Source organism: Stegodyphus dumicola, chromosome 3, assembly GCF_044657685.1.
Source record: "Stegodyphus dumicola isolate Sdum_Otavi_A_Nest chromosome 3, ASM4465768v1".
Classification (NCBI taxonomy): domain Eukaryota; kingdom Metazoa; phylum Arthropoda; class Arachnida; order Araneae; family Eresidae; genus Stegodyphus; species Stegodyphus dumicola.
In genome coordinates, this window is record NC_140770.1 from 20,193,082 (window position 1) to 20,220,304 (window position 27,223).

The following is a 27,223-nucleotide window of genomic DNA, read 5'->3' on the forward strand; positions in this document are numbered from 1 at the left end:
TTTTGACCATTCTCGCGGCTTTAATCAGAAGAGGTATTAATTAAAAAAACTCTGAAAACGCTAATTTGCTCACTCATTTTTCCGAGTGTCAACAGTCTTGCTTGCTGGAGATAAAAATCAAGATCATATTCTGACGTTGAAGAGAAAGCACGCGAGTGCATGTGACGTCATTCATCGTATGTAGAAAAATTTTCGTTAATGTCAGCATTTTAAATCAAGAGCTGCTGTTGGCCATTTTTTCTGTTTCTTCAGATTAGGATTAAAACAAAATCGGATATAAATAATAGATCTTACCTGGTTCTTGATCTTCTGAGCATCTAAAGAGAGAAACTGAAAATTACTTAGGCTTTAATCCTTTATTGACGCATTATAACGAAGGACAATTCACTTGACAAGACACATCTTACACATCTAGCTACATTCTAAAGATAAAAGATGACAATGCGCCTCGACTTGTATGGCGAATTATCGACATTGACCGGTGAATGTCAACATTCACATAGTCGCTTTGTGTATGTGCGAAATATTTTCCAAATACTCTTATTTCTTACTTACACCGGTCAATGTCGACATTCACCGCATACTAATGGTGAATGTTGAATATATAAGAATATTATATTTTCTTCTCCGTAATGCAGTCGCGAACAAACGCACTTGAGACTTAAAATAATAACTTAAGAACATAAGAACTTAATACATACAGTACATTCAAAATGAGAAAGGAAAATAATAGAAGTTAAAAACTTACTAAATTATGTGATTCAAATCGTATTTATTGCAACAACTTAAACTATAATGACACTTTGAATTGCGCAAGAGGCCCTTGCTTTTACAACTGCATTTATTTGTGAAACACTTCCTTTTGCAATGGCAGCGTGTACATATACTCCTCTCTTATCGATCTACACCAGAGCATATCTGTGATTGTCGACATACACCGGTGAGGGTCCGAATGTACAAGAATGTAATGCAATACTCGATGTTTCACCAACGTATTTGGTGAATGTTGACATTCTCCGGTGAAAGTCGACATTCTCCAATTTCGGTCTTTCACGGTAACATATATTCTCAAAAGTGAGTAATACAGATTTTCCGTAAGCCAGCTTTGGTAACAATAATTGTTTCATGAACTGGAATAATTAAATCATGCAAATTTGTTATGCTTTTGCATAATAACTCTATTTGTTAAGAGAACAGAAAAATGCGTTTAGGAAATGCTGAAATATTGAGAACAAATGATTCACATTAATTATCAAATGAAAAAATACGATATTTTTACCGTAATGCAATTATTTAAATATATTGAAGGTGTGCAGTGTAAGAGAGCTATTTTAAATTTGTAGCTTAAAAATCTCGCAAAATTGTAATTTGTCAATGGAGTAATAATGGTGAAAGAGAATGTCCGTTTTGTATAACTAATATAACTAAGTATAAATATTTATTACCTGTAATATAGTTTCCATAACAACGTTTCGCAGCTACTCACTTTTATACCCATAACTATTTGTCCATTAAGATTAAGCAACAAATCGCTAATTTGGAAACGAAGATTGTAGTTAACTAATTTGGAGTTTGTGATTGTTTGATTTATAAAAGCTTTTAATTCAAAACGAAACATTTCGGTATATAATAAGATAATAAAATAGGTAAATGTCCTATAAAATATAGCACTAAAACGGTTTTTCTTTCATCCAGTTATCAAAATAATTTAGCTCTTTTTCTGGAAGGAAAGCAATTAAGGAAAAAAAAAAAGAAATTTAAGAAATATAGTTATTATAAACACTGCAAGCCAAAGAATATATTTTTGAAATATTTCTATTTTGAAAGATGGGGGAAGAAGGTGTTAAATTAAGAAATAAAATTAAATTTTTAATAAGTTATAATAAGAATTAAGATTTTTAATACAATTTAGATATTTGGGAAAAATATGAACTGTCTTCAAATAGTAAATTCTAAAGAATGAAAGCAAAATTATGTAGCTTCTGGATAGCTTATGCTCAAAAGTATATGCAATTTGTATGCATAGCTTATGCAATTTAATACGGTAAGGAAATGACCACAGATCACTTTTGCATCATATATATTGTAATACATTCTGCATTATCTGTACACTCTAGTTTATACAGATACGTTATGAAACCTTAATAGAGTGAGATACAACCTCAGTAAGATGAGGAAATTTCAAATGATTATATTGGATATTTTCTATTATTTAAAAATTTCGAATATCACGGAATTATTTTAATACCTTGAAAAGTATAATACCTTACTGCATCATTAAAACATTGTGGTAGTTACCTGTTCTCACTCTAGTCATTAGAGTTCATCCCTCTAATCATTTAGAAAGCAATCCAGTGTTGCATGACATCTATTTACATCCTTAGTGACATTATATTCATGGCACTTTATTATGCTGCATTCATGTCACTCTATGGCTTTATATTAAGTCGAAATGAGTTGTTACATGAATGTCGCAGTGTGTTTTCACTACAATACTACAATGTAACTTCACAACAAAGTCTCAGCATGACATCACAGCAATGTCACAATGTGACTTCACATCAAAGTCCCAATTTGACTTCACATCAACGTCGCAATGTGTCGCAAAAAGCGGACATTAAGCCATTCCTACAACGTTACTACGACACTGAGGTCGTCAGAATGCGACACGTTTGCAATGTTGAAGCGACGTGCCGTGCTGTTGGGGTAGGCTCTAGCTATTCAAATAAATAAATAAATAAAATAAAATAAATAATTTAAATTCGGAGGCGCCTAAGTTACTTAAATACAAAATGTCACGATAACAAAAGAATACTCGTAGATACTTACCGGAATATTTTATTATAATTTAACTTAAACAAGTGGAGGAACTTATGCAGAAAAAAAAAAAAAAAAAAATGGCTGTACACCTGATTAGAATATTGTATCGAAGGGATGAGAAACGTAAGTAAATTATAACTAATGTTTACCAAAATTCACGCTATATTGCAAAATTATGCTGTTTAGGAATGTTTAGTAAAATGAAAGAAATATTTTGGCAGAAATGAAATATATGGATTTCTAAATAAATTAGAAATGATAGAATAAGAAGTATAAAAACTGAATCAGACTATTTAAGGAAGTATAAGGCATATTATTTTAAATAACGCCAATTTGCATTTAATTAAAGGAAAAAATACTTTTTTTCTCATTTAAACAGTTTTTTTTATTAAATATGATGGATCAGGTAAAATCATATTCTGCATATAGTTATATATAATAGTATTACTAATTATCCAATTAATTTACATTCCCCAACATAAAACCAGCTTCATCATAACTGATACTGAAAAATTGATTTTATGAGAAAAAGGAAGTTTATAGCTTTTTTTTTTTTTTTTTCTTTTGATTTTGTTTCTTGTGTATTGCAACAAGTAGGACTAGTTTATTAAATATTATAAATTCTAAAGCTCCTAAATTACTTAAACACAAAATCTTACGATCACAATAGATCACTTGCAGATACTTACGAAATATATTATTACAATTTAAGTTAAACAAGCGGAGAAGCTTCTATAGGAAAATAAAAAAATCAATTATCTAGTTTGAGCATGCGAATATAGTATAGTTGCAATCATTAACGATAGATGGCAGCACTTATCACTGATAATCAAGGACAAGAAACTGCGTGTTAACATTGCCGACGAAAGCAAAGATCCGCCATCTCTTCTGTCCAGTGTGAAATATGTAAGTATACTTGCAAAGCCAGACTATTTTGATTAGCATTTGTTACAATGATCTGTAGAAGCTAGGTGGAAAGATTTCTTGTGTGTTATGTAAGCTTCTGAAAACTTGTTTAAAAGCGAAATCAACTTAAGTATAGATAATGTAGACCAAAAATTATCTATTATAAGCAAATGAGAAATTCATCAGTTATATAATACTTCTAATGTATCAATGAATGTAAAGTAATTGATGATAATCATTTCCACGTAATTTAGATACATAATTTGTAATGATATTTTTTTAAACAGACATTTTAAAAATTAATGCGGTTAAGAATCTATGATAATTATTTAGGAAGATCAAATTAGATTCAACATTTCAAACTTAATTTTTATTTCATCTTCACCTCCAAACTACACACGTGCACAATCGCGCGCGTTCGACGACTGCTCTTTCCTTGAGAATCTTGGGATAGAATTTTGTGGTCTGTAATCATGTGCTGCCATCTCTCGGCTGTTCTGGGGTTAAATTGGTAGGATATTTTTTTAGACTTTTTCAAATAAGATAAACCACAACACGGATGAAACTGTAATTCTGTAATTCAATTGTTTCGAAAATACTATTGGGTAGGAGAGGGTATCAAAGCTACTGACGTTATTATCATTAAATTCGTATATCACGTGACAGTCTTCTTCCCAATGAGTAGTATTAAGATATAGGTACTTTCGCCTTAGACTAAAGCACAAAAATTTCTGGGACTTGTATATATTATTTTCTATTTTTACTGTACGATACTGTGTCAAAATCTACGATAATGCATAAAAGTTATGGGTGCCCCTTTAAGATCTTAAGATCACTTCGTGATCAGGTGGGTGGGGAGCACTCCAGCGATCTTAATGTCTAAAAGATATGCCAAAGTTATTAGTTGCTATTATTACTTAACCAACAAAGACTTCATCTGTGGCCGATAGATGGCGCTACGCCTGATCAACTTCACTACTGAAGACTTCGCACTTTTATTATAAGTGCACAGGATTTTTCCATTTTTATAGAATTTAACGAACTTTTACAGGTCCTTAGGGAAATGGTAAACATGTAGTGGTAAAGGCCTTCGTATCGAACACCACTTAACGAATGATGATCTCCGATCTCCGGGAAGGAGAGGAAGAAACTTTGACCACGATGATAAGAATCGTATCGTTAACATTTTCATGTATGAGTTGTCGAGAGATTACATCTGTTGAAAATGCCATACATATTTTTATCAAAATTAGTATGTGTATCAAAATTACGTCTTTAAAAAATTATCTTTAGTAATAAAATTACATTTTATTTTGAAAAATTATAATAGGTAAAGGAGTGAATGCTCAGTTGTATATCTTATTCAGTTGACCAAATTCGTTAATAATTTAACTTTTAACTCGAATGGCCATGCATCGCTGTTCTAGATATTATAAATTGTAATTAAAATGATTTGTGCAAAGGTGTCTGCTAATCTAACCTGAATTACCCAGGGCAAGCGGCAAGGACGCCCCTTTGCTTACTGCCCAGGGGGTTTCCGCTTTCTACTTGCTTAATTGCTTAAAGTAGAGTGCAATGAAGGAAACCACTGGCGGTACATTTCTTAAGAGCCCACCGCTAGCTCAATCAATGAAGGTGATTTAAATAATGAAATGTTAATTCACATGTCAAAGATCTCTTTATACACAACATTTCTTGTGTAGATCTTTCCATCATTTTTAAGCTCGCCTTGCAGAGGACCATCCATTATTTTTAATTTTACGTCCGCTCTTTCACGAACTCTTGAACAGGAAGGAGTAAAATTTTAAAAAGGGCATATGGGCCAGGTAAAAAAATGCCTGTCCCATATGCCCAAAATGCCCTATACACACACATCATGTTAATAAATGAAATTGCGCATATATACGAATTAATATGTGACGAATTTTCGATTCGAAATTCATATTCAATTCGGAATAAAAATATATAAAAACCTAGAAAGCGAAAACTGAAAACCTGAAGCACACTGTCAAACTGCAAGAAAAAGGAAACGAAACTTGTCCAAACCAAAAATGAAATAAAGAATTAAAGTCCTTCGCTGCATCGTCGTCAGGGAAAGGAGAACTAATCAGCTGGTTTGAATCAACAAAAACACCAATTAAAGTTTAAAATGTAAAATAATAATTAAAAATAATCTGTGTCTTTGTTAGTCCAACCCCTACAGGCCGAAGGAAATTATGGCATCAAAAACATAAACAAATTTTTAAATATTTTTATTTTGAGCTGATCGAGTCCAAAAAACAAAACAAAATATGCAAATAATAGCACTCTAACACATGAAAAACAATGTTATATGCAAATATTTTGAATCCACATATGTCAAGTTAAAAAGTTGAAAAAAAAAAAAAATCTGAAATGTTTCAGATTTTAAATTACGTCCAAAGGGACGTTTTTTAACATTTTGTGTGTTACCTTTCTTTATTAAATATCATGTTCCTCGCACTTAAACCATAAGATCCAGTGCAACAGCAATATCGCAAAATAGTTTTAAAACGAGCATATCTTTAGAATTTCCGATACAGAGACTCACGCGCTGGAGATAAAAATGTTTTTTCTGCACAACGTTGCCATTGCTCGCTTTGAAATCCTTGAGTTTGTTAATCAAAAATTCGTCAAAGTTTTAAAAAATAGGAAATCGATCATAAAACAAATTTCAAATTTCAAATTTGGTCTTCCACATGCTCATATTCGTTGGAGGATTACGTTATTCAAAATTCGATGACTCTATGTACCGTTATTTTATGACAATGTGAGAAATATACATACATTTACGCAGATTTTCATTATTTAATTTCTTCAAATATAATGCAGGACTCTAACATTTTCTGGCAACAGTTTGAAAAGTGAACCGACATTTATCCGTCCGACGCAAAATGCCAAAACGAAACTAATAGTCCTTCGGGATTCAAATCCCTTTGGACTTAAAAAAAAAAAAAAAAAAAACAGGTTACTGTTCTGTTATTAGGGCCGGATTCAGAAACATTTATGTATTTGTTCATGTATATATGTATGTAGTTATGTATGTGGGTCTGTGCACGTGCATACATACCTACATTTCTGAATCTGGTCCCGATAGCAGACGAGTACCAAAAACAATAATGCAACAAATTCATAAATAAGAAGTAAAGCTTAAAAATCTAATAATGGTAATGCCAATCTAAGTCAACCGAGTCCAAAAAAAAAAAAAAAAAAAAAAAAAACGTGTAAAACAGAAGTAATGGAACATATGAAAATTTGAACTGAAATAATAAAAATAAAAAGAGCAGCTATTCTTAAAATCTGTGACGTTAGAGCAACCAAAAGTTTTGATATGAAAAGATATGTAATTCGTTCTGTTTTGCAACGAAATACCATTGCTAAGCCTATAAATGTGCTAAATAATGGATTTAGACATTTCATGAAAAAAATTAAAACAAAAATGAGTTTGTTTTCTTCATTTATTTCAGTAACACAGAAAACAACGATCATTAACGGAGTTAATTTCTTTCTGAGGTGTTTTCGTTTTGTGTTGTCGTCTGATCTATCCTAAGTATCTTCAAGAACGTTAAGAGTTTATCCTAAGTATCTTCAAGAACGTTAAGAGTTTCTTTTGTAGAATTGATAGCTATCTCTATAAAAAATACTTCCTATTCTATTCATCTGACATAGAACTATTAACTTTTCTCTTCTTCTTTCGCTTAGCTTTCTCCTCTGTATTTACTCATCAATGTTTTTTATGCTTTTTGAACTTGTACGCTATTGGAATTTGTCGATATCTATTCTTGGATCTTCAACTGAGACACTTCTTTCATAATGCTAAAAGCTACCGATGAAATGGTTTTGTTTTACAAAAAGGTTAACTGGAAAAAAATATTCATGTCTTACTATTGACTGTAATCATGCTGCATTAACCAGTGCTGTTTAAACTAATATAAACTCAATAAATTCGGCACAAACAGCCCTTAGAGAGCCATGGCTGGCAGTGCCTTGATAGCTGCTTCCTAGACCGTGTACTCCGGGATGCTTATGCACCTTAGCCTGGACAACTGGTCAGCTTGTCGCAGGACACCAACGCTGTTTACATTTAGGTAATGCACTGAAATCTGCATATATGTTATACAGAGAGTATTCATTTTCTTAATACAGTTAATTATTGCCATTATCCGTCACAGAGTTTTATTAACAGCAGGGTAAAAAATTAGGTTCGTAGAAACAGGAAACACAATTCTATAGTTTATAGCTCTGATTATATCATTTTATCGAATTATTAATTTTGAATTTGGCATAGTTCTGATCCATATATTTCTAATTTTGTAATGATGCTATTTACTTTTGCTATCAGGTGCGTAGTCTTAATTTGGTATTTTTTGAAAGCGAGCTTGATGATAACTAAGTTCGGGTAGAGTAGACTTTAAGGTACCCCTTGTATTATGGCGAAATTGTTGTTTGATTTATCGCCAAGTTATTGTTTCATTTATGGTAGCCTGAGTAGTTGAATGTTATGGACACCCTATTGTGACGTAATCGGGTGCATGATTCTGAGAAATTTTGAATCATGGGATGTTTTGTAAGCGTTTTTGTGGTGTGTGTTGGTTTGATTCTTTAGACGGTAGAATGGCCGAATGTAGTAAGATTAATTTGAAGTTTCTGTATGATTTGGAGCGAAAGGGGAAAAGAGCTTTAATGGACTGGTGCGTAAATGAAGGTTTACTTAGTAGCCATTATAAGTGTCCTGTATGTAGGAAGGATATGCGTTTAGTCGAACGAAAAAACCGTTTAAATGGATTTGAATGGGTTTGTAGGAAGAAAGGTTCAGATGGTCACTATGCGAAGCGTTCGATCAGAAAGAGTACCTGGTTTGAAAAAAGTCATTTGAGTATGATTGATATTTTGATTTTTGCGTGGCTCTGGGTGTACGAAGCGAACTCGAAAATCGTGGTAAGTGAATATTTGCCTTTGGTAGTGCTTAAATGTATACCATGTTTTTCCTTTTTTATGTTATTTTATTGCTTGTTTTAAAATGTATTTTATTGAGATTATGCATTTTTTGTTTGCCTATATTATAGAGTTTACCCTGCCTATATTGATTAGTCTCTCTAACATAATCCCAGTTAATCTTTAGTCGAGGATACAAGGTTGAGTTTAGCACTCGTTTTATTGGCTAAATTTGCATATTACGAGTTAAAAGGTTTATTCCCTCATTAAAATGCATGGTGCTATTTTGGTAGACGGTTGCACGGATTTTGGCGATTTTGTTTTTGGCGAGCGATACGACTTATGGAAAACCCATTGCTGGACAAGTTATTTATGACAACCGATACTTTGTTGCCATTTTATTTTTAAAAAATGCGTTTTATTATGCATAAATTAAGTGTTTTAAATATTATTTATGGCTTCTAAATATTAAAAAATCAATTTAATTTTACATTTTTATTTGAAATAAAAATTTTATTTATTTATGGTATTTTATATAATTTTATATTGCTGAATAATGTAATCAATGACGTCACCTTGCTTTCAAAGTAATTGGTTTTAATATCTTTAAATTTAATCTAATGTTTTAAACATTATTTATGGCTGTTAAATATTAAAATACAATTTAATTTTGTATTTTTTAAATGATGTTATTATATGTATGATTATTTAAATATTTTAATTCTATGGGTGATGTAATCAGCTTCCTGATTGGTTACAGGATATTTGTGCGTTAACAAGCCGTAATCAGCTCCTTGACTGGTTACTGAATATTTGTGCACTACTGCTCCATTTAAAAATTTTATTATTCATCTCTTCGAATTCCTTCGATTTCATAGGGGACGGATATGTGCCTTTTAAAGATTAACATTGTTATTGGTTAGTACTAAGCATTATTGTTATCGGAATAAAAAAATTGTCCTTTGAGATCTTATTTTGGCCAACGTGGCTTTCCTAATCAAAGAGTTATTTATAAATTGTTACAAGGGTTAGAGGAAATTTATTTAAAGTTTTTGGAGGAAACCTCGCTAATTGCTTCTTCAATGAAGTGCGAGAAATGTGGATCACAGATGAAGAACGGTATAAGAGCCGATTCTGAAGACGGCCGTATATGGTATCGTGGTCACGGTGGAAGAAATAACCACTGTAGCGGTAAAAAAAGTATTAGACATTCTCCTTTTTTACCGGAAGTAAACTTCTAATTGTCATTTTAGCTCTAGCGAACGAAGCGTTCTTATTTACTTATTTTAATGTATTTGAATTTAAGTAATATTTTAATTCTTTTAAACGTTGGTATGATGGTTTTTAATCCGATATTCAGTTTAAGTAATATTTTAATGCAATGAAATGATGGCGCAATGTTTTTATAGCGGTGTTTTTATTCTTTTTCTTTGCTATATGAAAGTAATAATTTAACCTTATTTAAGTATTTTATACTCGTAGTCAATCTATTTATTTACATTTGCCTGCCATCTTAAAAAGCAACGACTTCAACAAAAAATTAATCGATTATTTTTAACGATATTTATTTTTTTAACGCTTCGAATACTTTACTATGCGTAAAATACGTAAAAACAGCGTTTTTCAAGATGGCTGACGATTGTAAAAACCGCGCCAACAATTGCGCCAAAGTAAATCGCCAAACATCCATGCAACCGTCTACTAAAGTAGCACCAAATACATTATCATATGTTAAAAAATTGTTACTTTTTAAAACTGTGGCCAGATAAATTGTACGTTCAGCGAAAGATTAATTACAACTTTATGTTGTATAAAGTAACTACGGCTCATGGTATTTGATTAATGGTTTCCTTACTGAGAGCATAATTATCTACTATTTAAAAAATAATAATGAACATCAGAATATTTAATTAGAATAAGATGTAAACATACCTATTAGTAACTTCACTATTGTAATATACTCACGACTTAGAAGTTGCCATTAATTTTTGAAGGAATAATTATTATGTGCGTGTTGCCACTAGTTGTTTTCTTAATCAATTTAAGAAAATTTTCATCAGAGATCTGCTGTTGTTATGAACAGCAGCGCGATGTTGATTATATTTTTACCGATTTTGAAAACAATTAATGAAAATGAAATTATAATTTACATTAATAATAGTTCAGTTACTTAAATCAATTATTTTGCCATCATTTATTAGACAAGGGAAAATCAAAGTTAGTAAATACTGGGTTTTACCGTGAAATTAAGTGATATAGATGTTTGCTGTTAGCTTAAGTAAAAATACTCCAAAATGTCAGGAAATTTTATTTCATCTCGTTATAAACATGACAGGATTAATATAGTTATCACGTTTTTCAAGATGGCTGGCGATTGTAAAAACCGCGTGATGCTTTCAAATCTTTACATATGAATTCAGCTCTTTTTCTCTATGAAGTGATTGAGAGCAGTGATTAAAATGAATTCTTTAACGAGATTATTATATTCACATTTGTTATCCGAGTAATAAAAGAAAAAAATTCCATTAATAATCTGAGTAGTTGCATTGACGACTATAAATGTAATGAGATACATTCCGATGACCTCATTGATCACGTGACTTATGTATATCTTTTGTAAACAAACAATGCAAATGACCTCAGAGATCACGTGACTTATGTGCAGCTAATGCAAACAAGCAAGGTCATTCTTCCTCTTCTTCTCTTGCGGAATGTATCTCATTCAAAGATTGTAGCGGTTCTAGAATTCATATCAAGCAGCAGATAGTTTTTATCACCAGTCATTCTTGTATAAGTTATATTCTTGTATTATATACTAGAAGTACTCGATGCCAATTAAGTTGCCAATTAATGCATCTAACAACAGAGAGAACGATACCGCTTGTAATCCTTCTCTAATTGTTCGCTTATGCGTCAAAATAAACAATTACGCTACCAGCGTATCACGGACTCTAAGAGACTACTAAAATATTCTAAAGTATTCATTTATTTAATAAAACATCGTTCAGGTATATAACATACAATTCATCTTCAATAAGCCTAAGTAACTATCAGAAAACTAAGTAACTATCAGAAACATATTTTCCTAATTCAGTGAATTGCCCTGCTGCCACTTTCAAGAAACCCTACTAACAATTACTAGTGGCTAAAAAGTAAAAGTAATAAGTATTGTAAAATTATAAGTATAAAATTAAAGGAAAGTAAATACAAGACACAAACTACATTGTTTTGAAATCCAACACTAATAACGGTGCAAAAAATACGATTCACAGTCATACATTTTTCAGTCTGGTGCGACATGGAAGCCACATAAAAAATTTCGATAGAAAAATAATCTAATTCTCTCTCATTATATTAGCAACATGGTATGCAGTGTTTAATGATTTTCGTCTTCTTAGTCAAATGGTAGTAAATGCTCAAGTTCCATCTAATATTTCAAATATATTCAAATTTAGTCCATTAAATGCGGCAAAATATTTATCATAACTGATCAGAAATCAATAACGCGAACAAACAAACACACAAACAGACATTCTTCTTTATATGTATAGATTTTGTAAAATTTATAAATTTTTGATTAACCAACAAAGCGAGCAATAGCAACACTTTTCGAAATAAAGCATTTTAATCTCAAACGCGCAACACTGTTGCCACTCGGAAAAATGAGTGAAAATTAGCTCTCTGAGAGTTTTAAATTAATATTTCGCCTGACTAAAGTCGCACGAAGATGGAAATAACCGAAACGGCTTCTCCCAAAATTTTAAAATCCGGAATAATGTATTTAATGTTTGGAAATGCTATTTTTACTTCATCGTAGAACTTCGAAATTTTTTATTAATAAACTCTGGGATTTAAAAGCGAGCAGTAGCAACAACTTTCGAAATAAAGCAGATTTTCATCTCCAACTTAAGAGACTGTTGTCACTCAGAAAAATGAGGGAGGGGGAATTATCGTTTTTTGAGTATTTAAATAATATCTCTGATTTTAGCCCTTTTTTACTTCCTTGTACGAAGTAAAAAGGAAGTACAGTAAGACCCCGCTTAACGCGGGGGATACGTTCCATCAAAGTAGAGCGTAATGCGAAACAGCGCTAAACGAGGCTATCTTTACATGTAAATATTGGGGTTAGGGGAAGATGGCTAGGAAATTGGTTAGGTATTAAATTTAAAAAGTACGTTTTTTTAATAAAAATAAAACCAAACATTTATTTCTTAAAGCCCAAATTAATACCACATTATTATTTCTTGCAAAAATAAAGACAAAATATAAATAACAAAACGAATATTCTTAAAATAAACAAATAAAATTCTCAGTCAGTCATATTTAGTTAGCCTTCCTCGTTTTCAGTGTTCTGCCTTTTTGTGACAAAAGCATCTAATGTTGTTTGCCTTTTTCTTTTGCGTTGTTCTCTTAAAAGTTCTTCATAAACGGATAGAGCATCTCTAACACCACGCCTTACTTTTGAGCTCCTGTCAAAATTCGGATCATTTTCAATGAATTGATCCATTATTTCAGTTATGGTAAACAAACTCCTTTTTACAAACGCCATCGAAAGTTCTTTTTGCTCTTCTTCTGAATCACTGCTGTCAACATTTTTGTTTTCTTCTTGTTCAGTTAATTCCTTGAGCTCATCATTAGAAAGACTAGCCGCTGCTTCTTGAATTCAATGTTTCCAATAATAAAAACATGTCTGTACAATACCGCACCAAACAAGAAATACGAGTACACTCTTTCGGATATGTATTTGAAACCTATCGCTGCATAATATTTCGGGGAATCCCCGTATGCTGCGAGCGATTTCGTGGAATCCCCAGGTTGAAATAAAAGAGCACTAAACCGAAACAGCGTTAAACGAAACAGCGTTAAGCGGGGTCTTACTGTATTGTAATCAGACTGTATTGTATTCAGACTGCATATTTCAACCAAAATAGCCATTTTGATCGCTTTCGAATGCAATTTAACGATGTTTTTGCTTGATATCTGTACGTAAGGACAGAATAAAAGACTCTTTTCCCTCCAAAAAAATTATAAAACTGCTTTAAAATGAATTCTGAAGAGAATTTTTCGTGGCGTCTGTACGAACGTATGTACGTACTTATCTCGCATAACTCAAAAACGAGTAACCTCAGAACGTTGAAATTTTGTATATAGGATTGGTATAACATGTAGATGTGCACCTCGTATTTTGGTTGCAATCGGCCGCACCAAACGTATATAAATATTTTTATATCCACTCTGTTACCCGGCTCAGTGATCTCAGTTTCTTTACTCTTATATGTTTGTATATTGTACATTTTTTGCCTTAAAAATGATTGAATTATGTTCTTTTTATCTTCCGGTTAAGGATTTTATGTCTTTAGTAAATCTGTGTGCAATATTTTTAGAATTATCAATAATTTAAAAGTTGTTTAAGTGCCGCTCAGCCTAGTTTGATGGCGGCCATTGCTCTTGTTTACATTTGAAACAGCTGAGTAGTGAATTCGTTGCCAATCTAGAGAAACGTAGCTTCGCAACAACAAAGATAAACGCCTTAATTTATTATTTAAATCATGCTTAATCCTTTCTGGAATTTTTTCGAGGAAATAAGTGTTTAAGATTTACTTAATTTTTAATAATTAGTAATTTTTAGTAGAGATATTTTGAGTTTTTATGTATTTTTGCCTTTTCGCGAAGTGAGAACTGAATTAATTCAATGAGAAATACTCAATCGTCTGTGAAAAACTGTTTCTTTTTTGTTTTGTTTGCTTAATATTTTTTATGCATATTTCTAGGTTTGTTATAGTACTTGAATAGAACATGTGGCAACGATTAGATAACTCTTTAAATGATACAAATTTTGTGCATTCTGAGTTATAATATGAACGAAATATAATACTGTTAAGTGAACCTAGCGCTATAGTGTCGCTATGGTAAACAAATAGAGTGGATTTTAAATAATGCACTTATTCTATTATGGTTTATGCGCTCTCGGCGAAGTAGATATAATTAAGTCAAATAAGTTTAAACAAAATGCAAGAAAAAATGCGTATAATTTAATATTCCGTACAAGGAAGTAATGTGGTGTACACATCAGATTTTTGGGGGGGGGGAATATTGGACGCCGATCTTTTTCAGGACCCAGAAAAGAAGTGACGGAGTTATTAGAAGACAAAGACACTGACTTTTTTCTTTATATATATATAGATTATCATTTAATCTGCTTTCTGCATCAGTGGTGTGCAAACTTTTAGCTGTCTCGGGCCGCGCTGAGCGAAAAGAATTTATCTTTGGGCCACATATGAAATACAGGGTGGTCTTAAAAAAAACTTCCCCTATATATGAACTTCTAGCGTCCTATCCCTTTACCAGTATGTGTTCGAGATTGGGATGATTTAAAACACAGTTACAGTTAAAATTTCAAAATTTTTGAATAGTATACCCTTGGCAACGGAGCTCGGCTTTAACCACTTATGCCCTTTACGCCCCCGTCTGAACGCAGCTTAAGACTACGGCCATACCTAATAAGATAGCTTTAAATCAACGAGGTGCCCCGAAGGCAGAACACGCTCTACTTAGATCTTCTGAGCTAAATCACTGAACTTCCCATTAAATTCTGGCTCAGCTTCATTTACATTAAACACGATACTGGAAACTCATTCTGGCTGGGAGTTACAGGTGGGAAACCAGAATTTAAAGGAAAGGGTTTCAAAACTGAAAATAACTATTGGAAAATTAAAATAATCCCTACGCTACATTTTTCTGTGTTTAACTTTCCTGGAAAAGCATACTATAGACCAGCGGTTTTCAAGCTTCTGACTATCGCGTACCATCTAAACAAAAATTGAAATCCTTTAGTACCACCACTTATTTTAGAAATTTTTATATCTGAATATTCGGTATTGTCCAAACTGGCGATCTTGCATTTATGACTGCAACACACACCTTTTATGAACTGATTTAGTACTATTTTATGTATAACTATTGTAAAACTTCAGATTTACAGCGCTACGATGCCTGGATACCTCATCGCCAACCAGATGTCTTATCGCTCATCACGTGACATTGGTCACACCCCCTGCATCTGCTTTCCTGTCTCCACGAGAACTATGTTCGGCATTTCCTTACCTGCAGCGGTCCTAGAAGCACCAAAGTTCGATAGCCGGAACACAACCTGCAATTTTGCAGGTTAATCGCGGCAAATAAAGCAAGTTGGAGTTGGACTGGCGATCTACCGGATTTCCTTAGTTAACCAGTTTTATACTAGATGGCACCACCTATTTTTCAGGCTATTTTGTTTGTAACAGCAATGTTTAGTTAATCAGTTTTAAACTAGATGGCGCCACCTCTTTTTCAGACTGTTTTTTGTTTGTAAAAGCAATGTTTATGCTTATTATTTCTTTTACTACTACCACCACCACTCTTGAACTTTGCTCAGATCGCAGAAATTTACGAGTGTTAGAGAAAGAACTCACTCAGGATATTGGGGTTTCAATTTGTTGAATTTAATAGTTAAAAATACTTTGCTTCTTTGATTACCACCTATTTTTCTCTTGCGTACCACCGGTTGAGAACCCCTGCTACAGGCTTTACTGTACAGACTGTACAGTGCCTGACATAGCAGAACTTATAGACTTTGTCATCTTTTACTGTAAATAATTCATTGTTATCGTTTATCTTCAACCTTCTATTGTATCTTCTGGTATCGATATAATTGCAACGTGCATTCCACTCGGACTTATAAATTGATTCTTAGTAATTTCACGAAAACTGCGTCTCAGTTCGCTGCATCATTCAAATTCTTCCCCATTCAAACAGCTTATTCATTTGATGATGTCAAAGAAAACTTCTGTTTCGTTTCAGCAGACAAAGGCACAGTACTCCTCGCTTCATAGCGCTCGTATTTTTTATATGCTACCATCGCATTAGGGAAAAATTCCAAGACAACGAATGAAAGCTACATATAGCTATATGCCAACTGAACCACTCAAAATCCAAGATATATATATATATATATATATATATATATATATATATATATATTGGTAACCATACTGTTGCATTAAGCTGCCAGGATATTTATCATTCTTGTAGCATCGCTAGTGTTGCCATTCCTAAACATAATGCCTTCGAAATATCTTCATATTACCTAACGAATAATCGATTTTTAGTCTTGCCATTTAGAGTTTTTCGTACTTCGTTCATTTACTTATTTCACAAATTATCATACGAAGTTAAATACAATATTATGTATATTATATATAAATACCATATTATCTATAATAATTTGAAGTTAAATATTATGTATATTATGTATGTAAATATGTATTATGAGTAATAGGTTAATGCTGCTTTCATTAATATTTCTTTTAACACGTGCATTTGTATGGCTAAAATATTCTCCCAAAATGAAAATGATAATTCCTATAAATTTAATAAAGCCTTTTTTTCCCCCTAGAAACAAATAAACGTGCATCCCAGCTCTGGAAATATATTAAAAAAAACATAACTTAGACACGATTTCCTGAACATATTTTAACAGACTAAAGTCTTGTCGTTCTTTCCCTTTCCACTGCAAAAGAAATGTTAGCAGTCTGCATTTACAGCTTAAAGAATAAAGGATTCTTTTAATAGAATGAATACCCGAGACAGCTTAAGGTTGAAAAGGTACTTGGTAAAATATTATGGAACTATAGGATTATAATTGATCTCTCAGATGCTTACTTTCCTTCCTCAGCTGTTTAAGGTATTATGGGATTGCTTCGAATAGTTTTCTTTTAACGACCATAATTTCAACATGATTTCATTTAAGATTGTGGAGGCTTCATTTCTTGGAAGATAAATATTTCTTTTTTTTTATTATCAGTTCTTTTATGAAGTTTTCCAATTTCGGAGAAATTCTGAGTTTGACAGCGATGCACTTTTATTTGCAAATGCTATGAATTGTGAAAAATTTTTGAACACGTGTATGAAAAATCAGTAAACCCAAAATGGCAAAGATGAATTCGGAAGCAAATAATTTTTTAAAGACGCACGGTAAATGAAGAGGCGATTCAGAGCATATTTTTTTTATTTTTTTATTTTATAAACTTTTATATCTAAATACTCGGTATTGTCCTAACTGGCGATCTACCGGGTTTCCTTAGTTAGTTAATCAATTTTATACTAGATGGCGCCACCTCTTTTTAGGCTATTTTGTTTGTAAAAGCAATGTTTAGTTAATCAGTTTTATACTAGATGGCGCCACCTATTTTTCAGACTATTTTCTTTGTAAAAGCAATGTTTATGCTTATTATTTCTTTTGCATGCAGTTTTTACGTTAAATTTGCGTTTAATACTGTTTTCGAATTTTTATTAATTTATTCTCAAATAGAAATTTATTTCTTTCAAGTTTAAATTACAAAGAGTTAAAATAAGAAGCAAATAAAATAACTATTATCTTAAGCGGAAACAGTGTTAAATTTATCTTTCTTTTTTTAATACCCTACAACAACAACTTGTTTGTAAATAAATTTTGAAACAACTAAATACAGCAGTACAAAATAAATCGGTTGTATTTTGTCCTACCTCGTGTCTGTTTCATTCGCTATATGCGCGAAAATTTTAACATAATCTATATTCATAGCATTTAGAGGTTTACTTTTAGTTATATCAGTATCAAGTAATTCATTGAAATATTTAAACCAGCTAATCTACTTTATAGAAAATAAATAAAAATACACAAAAATATCTGAAAGTTTTCGGATTTTATATTATTGCGTGCATACGGGTTCGTAATAAATTGAATGCACAAGTCCGATAAGAGTTAATAAAATTTATCCTTATCACAAAAAATAAAACAAAATGTTGGAATTTTTCCTCAGATATATTCGTACAGTATCGCAATATCCCGCAATATAATCAGTAGCTATCCTTTATGTTATATTATGGTATAGTTATCCTTTAAATTACTAAAAACCGTTCCTTATCACAAAAAATAAAACAAAGTGGTGGAATTTTTCCTCAGATATATTCGTGCAATATCACAATATCGCGCAATATAATCAGTAGTTATCCATTAAATTACTAAAATCCGTTCCCTATCACAAAAAATAAAACAAAATGGTGGAATTTTTCCTCAGATACTATATTCGTACAATATCACAATATCGCGAAATATAATCAGTAGCTATCCTTTGAATTACTAAAATCCGTTCCTTATCACAAGAAATGAAACAAAATGGTAGAATTTTTCCTCAGATATATTCGTACAGTATCACAATATCGCGCAATATAATCAGTAGTTATCCTTTATGTTATATTATGTTATAGTTAACCTTTAAATTACTAAAAACCGTTCCTTATCACAAGAAATGAAACAAAATGGTGGAATTTTTCCTCAGATATATTCGTACAGTATCGCAATATCCCTCAATATAATCAGTAGCTATCCTTTGAATTACTAAAATCCGTTCCTTATCACAAGAAATGAAACAAAATGGTAGAATTTTTCCTCAGATATATTCGTACAGTATCACAATATCGCGCAATATAATCAGTAGTTATCCTTTATGTTATATTATGTTATAGTTAACCTTTAAATTACTAAAAACCGTTCCTTATCACAAGAAATGAAACAAAATGGTGGAATTTTTTCTCAGATATTCACAATATCGCGCAATATAATCATTAGCTATCCTTTAAATTACTAAAAACCGTTCCTTATCACAAAAAATAAAACAAAATGGTGGAATGTTTCCTCAGATATATTCGCACAATATCACAATATCGCGAAATATAATCAGTAGCTATCCTTTGAATTACTAAAAACCGTTAGAACACAACGCAATGCACGCAGAGAAAACGAATACGATCAACAAAATTATAGTAGTTAAGTAAACAACAATTGCTCACTAAACAACAGCTGAGATGTTCTCTCTCTAGCATTTTATAGCTTTTTAAATCGGCCGCGCGAGACAGTTCGAGCAATTTCTGGAAAGCAAAAAGAGTGGAATTACGGTTACAGCTAACATAGTTGTCAATTACATTTATTCGAATTACATGTACTTTAACTTAAACTACTAAACTTTTATTCAATGTTAAATGCACGTGGTCCTGTATTTTTACTTTTTCGGCGTAGCTCTGTCTTAATACTCGTCGCGCGCTGCATTGCAGGGGGGGGGATAAAACAAATTTAATTAAAATTCTAAAAAGGTGTCTAACTAAATGCAAAACATTACGCCAAAATAAATACAATATTACGCCCGAAGGGGCTTCTTTTAACGTTTTTTGGTACCTTTATTTATTAAATATCATGTTCTTCGCATTTAAACCATAAAATTCAATTCAACATCAATATCACAAAATAATTTAAAAAGAGCATATGTTTACAGTTTTCGATGCACAGCCTCGGACGCTGGAGATAATTTTTTTTTTCCCGGTACAGTGTTGCCATTGCTCGCTTTGAAATCATCGAGCTTGTTAATCAAAAATTCGTTAAAGTTTTACAAAATTAAATAGATAATAAAACGAAATCAAAATTCCAAATTTGGGCTTTCATATTCCTAGAGTCGAGTGGAGGACTACGTTATTCAAAAATTCATGCCTCTCGTTACCAGTGTTTTTTCACAGTGCGCGAAACGTACGTACATTCATGCAGATTCTAGTATTTTCATATAACTTTTATTTTAGAAAAGGGAGAAAGCTCATGCGCAAAATCTATGGACATTATAGATTTGTCATGAGTATATTAAAAAGATATATGAGTTGTAATAAACGATTGGTAGGATATATTGAATAATATATTAAATATCTAAATATCCTGCGAAAAATAATTTTCCGATAAAGGCCACTATTATAAATATAAGCATTCTGCAGTGATGTTTGGTCGATGGCTAAACGGAGGTTTATTCATTAAAACCATGAAAAAACTCTTCAATATTATATAGGAAAAATCTAAAACGAAATTAAAAAAAAAAATTCCTCTGTGGTGTGTACCTTTATTCTGAAAATTCACATGTGAAAATTCCATTTCTATGCTAATGCGATATGCATAGAAGAGAGAAAAAAGACGAAAACTTTTGCTGCCATATAAATAAATCTTGATGCTGGAATTATTTTATTACTCAGCGTAAGAAATTTGATACTAAAATTGAAAAATTTTAGTTTTAAAATATTCCTGGAATTTGTGTTCGTAGTTTGAATCTTGTCATCATAAATTTCACAAAGAGTTTTCAGTTAAATAGTAACAATCGAAAACTTATTTTAATTTTTTTTAAATAATTTAACTGCTTATACTATAAGACTAGAAAGTTCGGCGGTCATACGAAGTGACTGCTGTTCTAGATATTATAAATTGTAATTAATATGATTTGTGCAAAGGTGTCTGCCAATTCAAACTGAATTACCCAGGGCAGGCGGCGAGAGCGTCCCCTTACTTACTGCCCCACGGGGTTTTCCCCCTTCTACTCGCTTAATTGCTTAAAGTAGAGTGCAATGAAGGACACCATTGGCGGTACATTTCTTAAGAGCCACCGCTAGCTCAATAAATAAAGGTGATAGTAATAATAAAATGTTAATTCACATGTCAAAGATCTCTTTGTACACAACATTTCTTGTGTAAGTCTTTCCATCATTTTTATGCTCGCCTTGCAGAGGACCATTCTTTATTTTTAATTTTACGTCCGTTCTTTTACGAACTTTTGAACAGGAACTCACGAACTCGTGCGTTCAGTTGTAAACCATTTCAAAAACAGATGTTTGCTAATGCAAACAAATGTTCACGTTCCCCCTGACACGCTCAATTTGCGTTCAGCTGAAAATTCAGTTTAAAATATAAAAACAGATTTAATAATTTTAAAGGAAAATGCATTTATTGGCAACATTGTATTTCATATCTAGTTTTGGCAACAATAAAAAAAATTCTGAACTTGGATTTGAAAACCAAATATATGAGAAACCATTGGCTAGTGCAGTTACGCAAGCAACCAATAAACTATCGGCGACAAACACTTAAGTCGCATATATATATATATGTGATGTACCAGCTTTTGTCCGGAATAAATAGATTGGTGAAGAATCATAGATGTAGTCGTAGCTTAAATTATCAGACGATAAGTTTAAAAAACAGGATTTATTTATTATTATTCAGGAGAAATAGCAGTTTCAAAAATGAAGACTCCAGAGTAAATAAAAAAGAATTATTAATAACTTTTTGTATGAAGTTTACTGCATCTTTACATTAAAGAAAAGACCCCGATATTCCTTTGCGAGTCCTTTTATAGCCTCTGCAAAGGCGGAGCTTCAAAGAAATGACGTCAGCCTCGTCAGCCATTCCAGTTCGCTTTAAATATCTCGAGAACATTCTATAACTGTACGTGTAGAAAAGGCGGGAAAAACAACTTGACTACGGGGCTGTGGATTTAATTCCACGTACTTTCAAATAAGAGACCGTCGCCATTAAAAATACATACAGTTAGAATTTTAAGTGTATTCTTGACTATGGAATTTTATTATTACATATATATACTAGAAAGCCAAGCGGTCATACGAAATGATCGCTGTTTTAGATATTATAAATTGTAATTAAAATGATTTGTGCAAAGGTGTCTGCTAATTCAAACTGGATTACACAGGGCGGGCGACGAGGACGCCCCTTTGTTACTGCCTCACGGGGTTTCTGCCTTCTACTTGCTTAATTGCTTAAAGTAGAATGCAGTGAAGGAAACCACAGGCGGTACATGGTGGGATCCGCCGAGAACTTAACTCGGATAGAACTGCTAGTGTTAATTTGTTTCATTTAATTAGCCATGCGTTCAGAGTTAGTAAATATATACATGTGTGTGTGTAAAACAATATTAAAGAAAATAGTATTTTTATCAGTATGTTATCAGCATTTCATTAGTTCATTAGCATAGTTGTAAGGAATAACAAAAGTGATAGAAAGCCTAGAAATGAAACATAAGACATTGACGGTAATCATGTTGTACGCGATCTACAGCTTTTAATTAGATGTTTATTTCTTAGATGGCGCCACTAAAACTCTTGGAATGGACGCTAAAATTGTGGGAACATGAAGTGATTAAAATAACAACCGATATTAGTGCCGCTATGTAAAAAATAAATATCCTGTAGAAACCGGTAGATCCTATCCTACATGATTACCAAAATGATTGTATTCAGGTCAATTAAATTTGTGTTTTATAATTTCGTTTTATTATTTTTTTTTTTTACTGTAACAACAATTTTATTTCAGTCGCGAGTATTGTAATTGTTGAAAAATAAATTATTAAACATTTCAATATATTTAATTTATAAATGAAATCGTGTAATTTAATGTTATTTACGCATATTTTATTGGTTGTTGCCGAATTTACAGAAAAATAATAACTAACAAGTTATCCTCTAATAAGTATTGAGATAATACTCTTAAGTACCACTTGTAAACTGATTTATATATAGGATTTCCTAAAATAAGTAACAAAATGTATTTACTGCGCTTAAAAAATTACTAATGATTTTAAATTCAATGAAAAAGTTTCGAATTCTTTGAGGCATTGAGTATTTTTGTATTTATGTTTTGAACAGTGAATTTTAAAAAAAATTAACATTTTTATTCAATTCAGATTAACATCTCAACTCAGGCAGACTCATATGTTTATCTGCACGCTCAGAAAATAATGTTTATTAAAACGTAATTCATTTTCCACATTTTGTGCTTCATTAAAGCAAAAGAAAAATTCAAATTTTAAATTTTGTGCAAATTATTTATAATGGATAATCTGATTTATTTTTGATATTTCTTTTCTTTTCTTTTTCTTTCAGGAATGAATATTGATTCAAATTTCTGTAAATTGTTCAATAAATATTTTGGAAAGGATTATAACTTAGATTGTGGCCGCAGTATTATTAAAACCAACGAATGGACTCATGCGAATAGAAAATTCGATTTAAAGACACACAGCTTTAAACATCAAGAAATATTTCTTCCTGCGCCATTTTGCTTTCATGAGAAGAACCGAAATCCTGTAGATTTAATGCTGAAAACGCCACCACAAGTGCACAAGACAACGGCTTTACGCAATCCAGAATTTTCTGAAGAGATGTGTGATAAAGAATCTTCAGTGCCTGAAGCAAGTAGCAGAACTATCCGAGGTTTTCTACTGAGCAATTCGTCAAAGAAAGACTCTAATTTTGACAAAAATTCTGAACTCAGTTCGAAGGTAAACGATGAAAAGCAATTAGATAATGAGTTTATTTTTCGGGAGAGAAAGGAAAATACTTTGAATCATAATTTTGAGGCTCTTGTTTGGTGGGACGCCAGTGACGAGAATGATAAAAAAGCTGAAAATGAATCTTCCGAAGAAAGAAAACCTTCAATTGACTTTCAAACTTGCAATCCAACTATTTGGTCTTTTTATAAAAAACTTTTAACATCTAAGTGGCAGAAATAAAAAAGGCTTATATTGTGTAATAATGTATATGTCTATGTTAACATTCCTTTTATACTATGTATACAGGTTTATATAAAATGCAGTTTTTACATAGAGTTTATGGCTCTAGTTTAGAATTGGGTTCCTCGTCGATTAGCGATAAATTTTGTTAAATTTTGGCAATGCAACCTCATTGCTGGTTATCATGATAGTTTTAATTTTGTTTTAGCTTCCTGATGTTTTTTAAATTAAAATAGATTGATGTGCACATGGACAAAGCTAAAGCAATGCGCGGTGCCTAGTTTGTGCAGATTTTTTTAAGCGAAAATAGATCGATGTGTACATGGACACAGAGTTTGTGCAATTCTTTGACTTCTTAGTTTGGTTTTGTGTAGCGGCCATCTCGAAACTGTGCCTTCCTGGCGCCGATCTTGGCGTCAAAGAAGAATCGCTAAAAAACAAGGGGCATCCAATTGTGAACTTTTACCGAGTTTATGACCACTATAACGTAGATAATAGTTTGATTTAAAAATGCCGTTAGCAAAAGAAACAGGCTTGTAAAGCAAATTATTTTTCTTTTGCGATAATGTCGCAAGTCATAGAAGGAAGAAAAATAAATGTTTATGTAGTTAATGCTCCTGTAATAAAAGTACTAGAAACCAGTTGAGATAAACTTTATAACGAACAGTTAGAGAATCAAAGACTGGTTAATATCAAAATATAATCTCTCAATATCGAACTATATCAAATATATAAATAAGTTTGTATGTTACAATTCTTTCATACTTACTCAGTAATGTACAATGCTTGTCAAGTTAACGTTTAATCTAAAAAGTTATACTTATTGATTAAAACGTTTCTACTAATGTCCACTTGTGTAATTATTTACATTAATTACTTGCAACCGAATATAAAATTAAACTTCTGCGCATAGGTATGAGCATGAAGTATGCAAATTAGACCACTAATAACCTGTTGTGCAACAGATGCATATTGGAATTTGGGTGTGTAAAGTAACACTGTTTAAAGTAAATTAATATGATTTGTAAAAATGAGCAGTATTTAATAATTATAACTCGATGGCCATTTAAATGAAGGACAAAATTGGCGCTTGATTGGTATGCTGGACGGGGGAAACACAGGTATGTCCAATATGTAAAAGCTTACTTATTAGACCTTGAACCCAAATGAACATGTGTGGTGGGCCTTAGGCCTCCAAATTGTAGCCCGTCAGATGCTTTTGGGGACCCTCAAGAATCTCAAAAGGGCATTAGCAGAAGATTGGCGTGCAATTCAACAAACAAGGCCTTGACCAACAGTTTGGTAATTTCCATGGAAGTTCAATATCCTTTAATTCCAATACAGAGAGTACGTAGGCATATTGGGTGCTCATCGAACTGTAACCCGAGATTTTCCCCCCGAGGTTTGACTCAGGAGAATTCCTGGGAAAGTCTTGCTAGGATCTGTACTTAGACAGTCTCAACCACGAAGGTAGAAAAACAGTCTTCACAGGCTGTGCCTGAGTTTACTCGGGACGGTGTAGGCTCGGCAGGGACCGTACTGGTACTGTCTCGTCTGCTCCTTGGCCCATGGGGGTCTCAGCATTGTAGATGAATAAGTGCAGGGCGGCATTTAATTCCGACTGGCAAATAGCTTTAGGATGGAAGTTGTTCCGTCACAAGAATTGTAACCCTGTAAGGATCCTAAGTTTTACTAACGTTTATTTTGTTTTAAATCTTTACTATCACTTCTTATTTTCTACTTCCGGCCAGAATTAAAAGCTTTAACATATTTATGCAAATTTGTCTTGCTAACGCCAAGTACTTAAGTTGTGGCTTTCTGCCAAGCAAGAGAGAGGAAAGAGTTATTGTAAGCCGCTTGCCATAGTAGTTTTACTCGGTTGCTGGTTGCCTTCAAGGCCAGAGGTTTAGTCCTCTTGATAATTTTAAACGTATCGTAGTTTTAGCAGCTCTCTGTACTACATACGGATTTTGTTAAATAACGGCCAATCTTAAATCTAGGCACTTGTATATTAATCCAAAGTTAGTTTTAGTTAGAGTTTTAGTTAGTAGTTTTATATTCTTACGTTCAGACCACAAGTGGTTGGTCTCTGTATTCCGAAGTTCCGGAAATCTCTGTAAAGATAGAAAAATAAAGGGTTTCGTATATCCTTCCTGTGTGTATTGTCTACTTCACAATTTATTGAACATAGCTTGAGTAAGCTCCCTGTTCCGAGTCAGGACAGTTCATGTTTCCAAAGCAAGTGAAGAGGAATACAAGTCATGATAACCCCAGGTTGACAGTTTCTCATTCTGAGCTATTGAGAAGTATCTAAATCAGGCTTCAAAATAGCTGTGCTTATTGCTGTAAAAACATCATGTATTTAAAAAATATTGCAGTAAATAACAATTATCTGCTGAAGACTTTTGTACGTTGATTCAAAAGTATCAAAATCTTGAGGAGGCATAGTCAAAGTATTCATAGAATGATACAACGATGGCTAAATTTGGCCAAACAGCAAGTAGTATAAATAGAACGATGAAAATTTTCAGAAAGGGGTAAAAGCAAACTGAACTGGCTTTTACAATCTAGTTTGAGAATCAAAGGGCAAAACTGATGGAAACCAACACCGTGACAAAAATATTGGCACCATTAACGCATGCAGACATCCGAACAATTTCCAGTTAGTTATCAATAATCATTGGACCAAGCGTCTCGAGAACATATTCTTTGGACTGTTAAAAACTGGAAAAGCCGCGTTGTTTGATGAGGTTGGAAGGTTCTTTTAGCTAATACATTATTTTTATGCTAATTCTTTTATGTAGCTTATGCTTCTTCCACTAGCTTTTAACAGAATGCAAATTAGTTGAGATTCAATAGTGAGCGAATTTGTTAATAAAACAGGCAAAGCACTCAAGAAACAATCTGCCGTAAGGGAAGGGATGCCTTCATGAAGGACTTTATGAGAGAAACTGGTCGTGTACACGCTTTGCATAGGGCAAACCACGAAAACCCCATGTAAATAGCCCGTTTGCTGGTATTCCAATCCCGAACCTAACAACCAATGTTCATCGACATTACCACTCGGACAGCGGTGGGTCTCGTAGGTGAGGCAGACAAATAAGAGAAAGAGAATTATGGTAACTCGCCAGGGGGCT

At 32.4% G+C, this 27,223-nt stretch overlaps 1 protein-coding gene across 1 annotated transcript; it reads left to right on the forward strand.

The window, feature by feature from the left end:
* Positions 1 to 3,650: 3,650 nt before the first annotated feature.
* Positions 3,651 to 26,238, forward strand: LOC118182014 (uncharacterized). The gene is made up of 2 exons (XM_035351274.2): positions 3,651 to 3,726; positions 23,458 to 26,238. Exon 2 carries the CDS (start codon positions 23,460 to 23,462, stop codon positions 24,084 to 24,086), a length of 627 nt encoding a protein of 208 aa, XP_035207165.1. The 5' UTR covers positions 3,651 to 3,726; positions 23,458 to 23,459; the 3' UTR covers positions 24,087 to 26,238.
* The last annotated feature ends 985 nt before the right edge of the window (positions 26,239 to 27,223 follow it).

Coding starts and splice junctions, on each gene's coding strand:
- LOC118182014 (XM_035351274.2), top strand. CDS start 23,460: ATGAATATTGATTCAAATTTCTGTAAATTGTTCAATAAATATTTTGGA.